Source organism: Lytechinus variegatus, chromosome 1 (genome assembly GCF_018143015.1).
Source record: "Lytechinus variegatus isolate NC3 chromosome 1, Lvar_3.0, whole genome shotgun sequence".
Lineage (NCBI taxonomy): Eukaryota > Metazoa > Echinodermata > Echinoidea > Temnopleuroida > Toxopneustidae > Lytechinus > Lytechinus variegatus.
Genome location: NC_054740.1, coordinates 17649311 through 17658107, shown reverse-complemented (window position 1 = coordinate 17658107; position 8797 = coordinate 17649311). Strand labels below are relative to the sequence as shown.

Here is an 8797-nt window from a genome sequence, read left to right as displayed (position 1 = left end):
AGTTCACATTGATCTTTAGGCCTAATGCTGATAAATTAAAACTGGATTTGAAGAGGGCTTAATATCAATGATTTGCAAAAGTTCGGGAAAATGAGGGTCGCAGTTGGAGTGGTTTTTTAACATCCGGCCCAAACACAGCTCACATTTATCATATTGATTCATCAAAATGATATATACTTTTTATTAATTACTGAGCATATTTTGTTGATATTGTTAGCGCCATTAATCTGACACATCTGAACCAGGGGAGAGTTTCATGAAAGGATTTGTCAGACATTTTATCCGACAAGTGCTGTTTTATCCGTGAGTTACTATAGTAACAGTGCTTCTCAACCAATCAGAATCCAGGAAAGTTGTCAGATCTGACAACTTGTCGGACGAAAATATTGATGAAACGCCCCCGGGTTGAGTACTGCTCTATGAGCCTAATACAAACAATGCCATGGTGACTGCAGAGCGGGCTGCAGAGCAATTACCCCCCCCCCCCCCCCCACATTACTCACTGATAATTCCGCCCTCTACTTGATACATTTTCATTTGACCCTGAACAGGAGGAAACTAAAGTCGAGATCTCTTGATTCTTGTGGAAATTGAAAACTATTATGCTGTGAGTGGCCTATATCGACATGGCGTTTGGTCACTGCCGATGTTTGGTTGCTCTCGTTGAGTTACTTCTGTTATTTGCGGTTCTCTGTTTGTCTCTAACTGCAGTGGCCACTATAGTACTCCTAAAGGTAATTGAAACTTCAACGATATTTCTTTTTGTATAGCAGAATAACGTGTGGTAATGCGATATCTTCGGATATATCGTTAGACTTCAAGTTTTATGAAGTAGCTGTACTCCCGCTGTACTCATGCAGCTCGTTGCTGATCGAGTAGACCTATTAACTGTGTGTAACCAGTTTTGTTCGTGATTTTGTTGTATTTTCATTTTTCTGGAAAGACGAATCGTCGAGTACTTTATTAATCAAAATAGAGATTTTCAATGGACAAGATGCCCAGGCCATATAACACAAGGTATATCCTAAATAGATCATGCCCGATGAATAAGATATAATTGACAAGATGCTTTCGTCAGCACATCCAGACATTACTATTTTAATCTTGGTTTCCTTCTCTCTTTTTTTATCAGTAGTAAGAATCAATATTGAATATGAAATCAACGGTGTTATACGCCTGTATAAACATGGATAATTATTAATGAATACGGATATCATTTTTATTTCAATTTGTTTCGGTTATAGGCCTAGATCAAACTCAGGAGTGGTGTTTGATTGCCTCAACATACTGCTCTGAGCAAGAATTCTGTTACTTCCATGCCATGAGCACTATAAACACCGAGAACTCCTTTGAGGGTGCAGCTGTGTTGTTTTCTTATATCTCTAATATAATGGTGCTTTTTGTGCATGCAAACAGGAACATTTTTCACTTTTCTTTTAAACTAGAGTGGACGATTTCACCAGGAGAATGCTACCGGTGAATAGGGTGCAATCTTGATCCAATTTCTGCTTTATAGTATGCATTATATCTCGTCATAACTTTGATTTGAGATAAATACATGCAAATTTCACTGATAGTCATGAAAGGACAGAAAAGCAGAGCAGTAGTACGTGTATCGTAGTACTTGAACCTGAAATATTGGCTAACACTAACTGTTTCATTATAAAACAGTCACGTTGACTTCGTGTAAGCAAAATGTTAATGTCAATTGTGATTCCACATTATCAAAACGAGCGACGTGACAGTTGGCAAAAATGGTATCAATATTTGTTTCAAAGACCTCTCACACATATACCAAAGGGAAGTAATGCTTTAATGCTTCAAGGATTTTATTGTCATGAGCTCGTTTCTCAGCCCTTTCACACTGTAAAAAAAATCGTAATTTGAATCATGATTCCAATTGAAAAATAATGCTAATGACGAATATTTAGCAATATTACAATAGCAATCATCATTACAGTCGACCTTTTCACACGTGAATCTTTAATCATCATCTTCGCAAAATGTTACGATAAATGGTATCAATTTTCTGGAGTAACTGATCTGAATCCGAAACCATCGTTAGCTTAAAGTATATATAGATTTCATTACATTTTGTGTGTGTATCTTAGATCATCATGATTATGATCCCTTAACACTTTGTAAACATGTTGATTCGCTATATACAGTTTAGACAAATTTCACACCTTTTTTATGTCAGATTATAGTGCGCATAATACATAATCATCATTTTTATTGGGGGAAGGGGGTGAGCTATTAAAGCCACCCTTCTCGTAGAACTGAGCCCGATTCTACCCAACATTGTTTTATTGTAGGTTGTGATGCATGGTGATTTAGACCAACTTTTGTAAATTTGTAAAATTGTAAATTTCTAAAATTGTATGGGCATAATTGGCCTCCTGTCAGATAAAAAAAAACACAGGCAATGCCACCAAACACAGACAACTATTGATAAAAAATGACAGTCGAAAATTCATAATCCAAACTATATTTTAGTCATGTAGGGGAAAGTACAGACAGGAGTGCGAGGCGGCAGCAGGGGGGGGGCAACACGTCTCTGACATTTTTTTAATGGGATTCAAATTATTTGAACCTAAAATATGAATAGATCTCAGTAGACATGCTAAAGCGCTGCCCCGGCAGCCGCGCGCTCATTCTATTACTGTATATTGCTAGAGATGCTATTCAAGAGTGTTAGAAGTAGGCATATGCATGATTTGTGCATTTCTATCATATTTCAAGAAAACACGAAAAGCCGAAAAGAAATACTAATGTTCCCAGGTCGCTGCTTCCACACAATATAAGTGTTCAGCAACATTAAATTGAGGAGATGGGTTTTAAGTCTGATAAGATGAAAAATTGTATTTATTTCTGTAAATGTGAACAAAATCGAATATTTTCAGAAAGACTTCAATGGCGATTGTCCTTTGTACCCAACCATTAAAGATGTCGGATACTTCAACATTGAAACAAATGACGTCATCAACTGCAATTACACCATCGGTGCTAATGTAAGTATCTTAATATAGTAAGAATAATTAATTCAGATTTTGTTTGGATTGAAATATACTGAACATTTCTTTATCTTCGAGGTTATCTTGTGAAAATCAATAAGAACTCGGATGCAACTTTATAGTGGAGATCGTCTTTTTTATTAGCCAAGGCAAAGTCGAAGTATCCGACAATCGTAACTCCCATAATCAACATAGATGGCGCTATGAAGTGCTTTCTATCATTTCTATCAATAAATATTACATAATTTCTTTCTTTCATGCATTGATTTCGCTCACAAGTGGGTGAGAAACGCTAAAAATTTGGCAAACTAAACATACTGTACTTTGATTCTTTTAAATAGTTATAGAAAGTTAGGAGTGGTTGTATACTTTTATAACAATACTTCTTCAGTTGCCACTAAAAGTTTAGAGATATTTATGTTTCTTATAATATTACCAACAAATTTCTTCTAATTTCTTTATAAAAAAAGGCTGTATCTGCCGGGATTTCTCTAATAATGATGATCTACGTAGGCATCGAACTGGCAATGAAGAAAAGACTACTGTGAGTAGAGTCACTTTATTCTCTTTAATTAATCAGGAGTGCGATATCAGGTCATGAAATCTTATTTTGTTTTTGCTGCATATTCTTTTTTCTTTCATTTTCATGCAGACGTTTCCCTTTTTCGAATTTGGTTTATATGTGGAATTAGATTTGAAATCTTGTTCTTATGTACTTTTCTTTCGTCATCGATTTATATCATACTTCTTCATAAAAAAATCTTGAAAAAATATGTGTCTTATTTCTACCGACTTGAACACTTCGAAACCAATATTTTATTAAAAAAAAAACAGGTATAGATTAATCATCTCATATAAGCTAAGTATAATACGAAGCATGTTATCGTTATGTAAAATTTGAATTTTAAGTAAAGGGTGATTCCGTGCTTCTGTTGTTTTTTCTTTGCCATATTATGCACGGTATGGTATTTTTTTTCATTTCAATAATTGTAAAGAATTGTGTAAAAAAGCCAACTGTAAAGTCTTAGTGCTTGTTCCTCTTCTGGTACTACATTAGGATCACCATTAATACAAAAAATATCAATTTTTTCATGTCAAAAAGATGAAAAATGCTGTCAAAATGTCCTGTAAGGCACATCATGGAATCGCCCTAAATAATTATATTGTGATATTTCTAGAAAGAAATCATAATTCTTCCCTAATTGTATATAATTCCTGCATATTCATTCTTTATTTATATTTTGTTTCATTCCATTACTCATTCCTTCTCTCGTGTGTCTGTATTTTCTTTCTTTCTTTCTTTCTTTCTTATAACCTTTATTCTTCCTCTGTATCTTTGTTTTATTATTCTTCTTGTTTAGTTCCTTTGTTCCAATTCTGCAGACGATAATCTCTGCTATTTTGATGATTATTGTCGGCACAGCGGCAGGCATTATATCGGTGGGATTCATCAAACTTTGCAACGGACTAGAATTGTTGGTTGATGTTTGGCACGACTACAATACGTGAGTATCAGTTTATAGTGGCAATTTCAGATTCAGGTACATTAATGGTTTAATATTTACAAAAATAAAAAAAATCATTTACTGCAAGATATTAATGCCCCCTCCACTGGGTTAGCCTTTCCGGGGGGGGGGTCAGATGTATTGCTGTACACATGCGTGACCAAATTTCAAAACATCCCGGCCCTAAGCGAGCTTTTCTCTGTATGCAAAATAACCCCCTAAACAATTTTTTACACATTTTTTTTGTCGCTAGATCATGACCCCTAAAATAAGCTTTGGAAAAACAACATACCCTAAATACGTTTGACATTCCCCGCGATTTGCCATTGCCAGTCTTTCAAACCACTTTTTTTTCGTGAAAATTGGTGTCCAAAATTGAAAAAAAACCCACTCCTTTAAACGCGGTTTTTTCTTGATCACGCGTGTATGCAGCAATATTTTGACTAGCCCCCCCCCCCGGTTAGGGGGGTTAGAGGTGGGGTCACAGTCTCTTCAGCTTAAACATGTTAAACAATTGTCACAAGGGCGTGCAACTACATCACCTAACCTTGTATTATACTTATTTAATTTGTTTCGTGTATAATAATTACGTAAAACCTTCAGTCATACTTTGTCAGAGAAAACGTAACACACAAAGTCAAGTTTCCTCTAACATCGACGTCACACTTGAACAACAATACGATACAGGGCCCTGATGCAGTGGCGTACCTCGGATTTTCCACGGGGGGGGGGGGCAAAACCGTCTGCAAAAAAAAGGACTTAAAGGTCTTCAATCACCAATAAAGGATTTCGTACCAGAATAATAAAGGGCAATAAAGGTCTTCAAGCTCGTCAGGGGAGGGGGGGGGGGGCAAAGAAGGTCTTTCAAGCTCGTCAGGGGGAGGGGGCAGGGATACTTCCTTTGCGTGGGTTGTGACTCTTCAGGGGGCAGACTTCCTGCCCCCCCGTAGGTACGCTATAGCATGTATAGTGCCCTGATGTGAATGAAAGGTTTCACTACCAGAGGAATCGGACAAGCTAGGAAAAAAGGGTTTTAATACAAGATGAATGTCATTTGGGTCCCGAGAAATTGGACGAGCCAGAGGCGTCGATCCTGGGGGGGGGGGCAGGGGGGGGCAAACATATCATTTTGCCCCCCAATAATTCCGGATATGCATTAAAAAAAACAAGATTGTAATGTTCAGCAAGCGAGATGGTGATACACAACTCGTTCTTTATTTAAAATCGTGCTCAAAATGTCCGCTTTTCAGATTGGAATGTACAAATTTTCAGCTCGCGCTTCGCGCTCGCATCATTTATGTAGCAAAAACCCATACTTTTCATGATTAAATAGGTAAATGTAAATGTCCCACTTTCAGTTCTAAGCCTCAAAAACTCCTGCTTCGATTTGCAATCATCTTTTCTTGGATATATATCTTGTTCTTCATCAAAAACGTCCACTAAACTGTCATTTTTTTCAGATCGAAATATCAAAATTTTCAGCTCGCGCTTCGCGCTCGCATCTATTGTTCTTTTAGATACAAATCTTATCATTGGTACCAAAAATGCTTAGAATATCAAGTTTTCAGGTCAGAATATTAGGAAATTTTAGCTCACTCTCGGCACTCGTATTATCTGTGTAGTGAGATATGCATCCTCATGAGTTACTACAAACAGTCCTAAACAGGCACACTTTTCCTGTCAATATACTAAAAAAAAAATCAGCTCGCGCTTCGCGCTCGCATTAATTTGTTTGTGAGATACGTGTCTGGGTCTCATGATCGAGTCATATATATATATATATATATATATACACATATATGTGTATATATATATGTGTGTGTGTGTGTGTGTGTGTGTGGGTGGGTGTTTTGTACGATCGAGCACCTTTGGAACAGTAATGATTTTGCCCCCCCCCCCAATCTGAAAAATGGATCGACGCCCCTGGGACGAGCAATTATTTTTTTCACACCTACCAGAATTCCAGAGGGTGCTGCCTATGGAGACATGCAGTACCCCCAGGAAAATCTTATTTGGGTGCATGCTTCAGCACCCCGCTTCCCAGGGCCATGGTGAGATACCATAATAGATGACCACATCACATCACCCATTATTTGGGTCACAGCACAAATATATTCTGAATTATTAAGACTTAATGCCGAATTTCGAAGATTAAGTTTCCTCATCGAACCTGAAAGGGGGGTGGGGGTCAATGATAACTGTTGAAAACAGAAACGTATCCAAGTTCTTAAAATCCAAAATATTATTGATGACGTGCATTGAAGGTAAAAAAAAAACAGTGTGTAAACATTTATAATGTAACACAATACAGACAGTGAATGGATGTCTCTGAATTCCTTAGATTGGAAAGAAATCTATGAAAGTGTGGTCGGAAACCGGCAAAATTAGGATGGGAAAAAGATTGATTTCTAAATCAATTAGATGAAGATTGGATTGGTTTACCATCTAATGAAATTAGAGAATGATCAATTTTCTCGAGCAATAATTTCTATCTTTGTTTGTTTATATTTCCTTAAGTTGCAAAGAGTGGCAGGAAGATGACTATTGGAGTATCTATGACTATGATGGATCGCATTTTTACTTCTATCTGTTCTCCGCCCAGGTAAAGTGTCAATCTTTCGAGTTTAATTTTGATAATTATCGATACTTACCGATTTTCATATCTTTAAAGTGTGTTTAGATTGATAATGAAATGAAAATAATCATGTTTTCAATAAATTTTAGTAATCATCCTCGTCCCTCCCGGGCGCGATTTTTCGTCAGTATGTGTGTACCCGGCGCGAGAGGGCAGTATACCGTAGCCGTCAGAGTTATCAATTGTCTATTGATAACTCTGGTAGCCGTAACTTTTTATGGCAGCGCAATGTCTTGAGATTTCACGTCATGACCCGGTGACACTACGACCGGCCCTATTCCATATGATATGTGTCGTAGAAAATTTAAGTTTACCATGGTGATACCCCGGATCACCAACCACGTTCCCATGCATAATCGTCACCATCCATAAGTTGTTTTTTCGTGTGTGTGTGTTTCTTTTTGTATTGTTTTGAATAGCACATAATTTCAATATAAACGCCTTCATTATCATAGTCAAATGAGTTTTTTTTTCTCCATCTTTTGTTATCATGGTTATACTCCAACAAAATAAATCTGTTGATTTATAAAGTTATAGACCATTAATTGCTAATCAGAGCATTATTATGTTTTATATCAGTGTTAAACCATGCATTATATTGTTTTTATTTTTGTTATTAATGAATAATGGTGTGGTCATCGATTGTGTATTTTCAGATAAAATGTACAGCCAGTATGACGTCACATTCTTTATGTCTAAGCTATTTTGACAAAAAATGCAATAAAATAAATGATTGATTGAATCAATTATTAATGATTTACTCATTAACGTCTCTCATCATGTTGTCTTTTCTTTCAACAGATCGCAACATGTATCAGTGCTGCCATCTGGGTCGCCATGTTGATTATATCATTCATTGTGTTAGTCTGCTGTACCAGTCGCTCTGCTGAGGATGACGAAGTGCTCATCCTGTAGATTACACGATGTCTGACAGAAAATTTGTTTTAATGTCTTATAAAACTCTTTAGAATTTGAGAGAGGGTGTTGAAACCGAATTAATCATTGGAAATCACAAGTCAAATTCTTGCTTGTGCAGGGGTCGTGGCTGGAGGTGGTATTGTTACGGCCACGACCACAGGCAGGGTCGAGTCAGGGTATTTTGATTAGGCCAAGATTATGAATGTGACGTCATTTTTAGTTGACCAATTAGGGTATCGATCCCACTTGAAAAATCATAGGAGACTCCCGACCCTCCTGTGGTGCCACGCCTTAACATACGCATGTTACTTTTACTTGATGGTGGCAGGTGGACTGGGATTAAGGGTGAAGGCCGAGTAGAGGAATATCATTATTCCAAAAGAGAGAAAAATAAACAAATATAAAAGAGCTAAAATTACAATTTCTTAGCTATACAAGTTTAAGCAATGTAATATTTTTGTCTCATCTTCAATGTATTGCTTAGTTCTACATTATATTATTATTATCGATGCTTGATTCAGCCTTTGGCTTTGTTTTTAATCAGTATTGAAAAAGCATTATTGAATCAAATATAGATGATTGAGATGATATTCTGCTAGCATTTTTCTTTTTTAGTGTGTGTTAATGTTTATTCATACTAAAATGCTAATATGTCGCCTATAGGCTGGGGAAACAAATAGAACATCTCTTTCGATCATTGGCTCAAGAATCCCCAGGACCTGTCT

General features: G+C 36.6%; 1 protein-coding gene across 1 annotated transcript; it reads left to right on the top strand.

Annotated features, from left to right (window-relative positions):
• The first annotated feature begins 522 nt into the window (after nt 1–522).
• On the top strand, nt 523–8797 carry LOC121407697. The gene is made up of 6 exons (XM_041598887.1): nt 523–734; nt 2904–3011; nt 3485–3558; nt 4376–4519; nt 7037–7121; nt 7956–8797. The coding sequence occupies exons 1-6, from the start codon at nt 627–629 to the stop codon at nt 8067–8069; spliced, it is 633 nt and encodes a 210-aa protein (XP_041454821.1). The 5' UTR covers nt 523–626; the 3' UTR covers nt 8070–8797.

Bases quoted from the DNA above. Each gene is read 5' to 3' on its own strand.
- LOC121407697 (XM_041598887.1), top strand. From the start codon at position 627: ATGGCGTTTGGTCACTGCCGATGTTTGGTTGCTCTCGTTGAGTTACTT. The intron at 3,559-4,375 runs GTGAGTAGAGTC...CTTCTTGTTTAG, and splicing joins GCAATGAAGAAAAGACTACT to TTCCTTTGTTCCAATTCTGC. The intron at 4,520-7,036 runs GTGAGTATCAGT...TATTTCCTTAAG, and splicing joins GTTTGGCACGACTACAATAC to TTGCAAAGAGTGGCAGGAAG.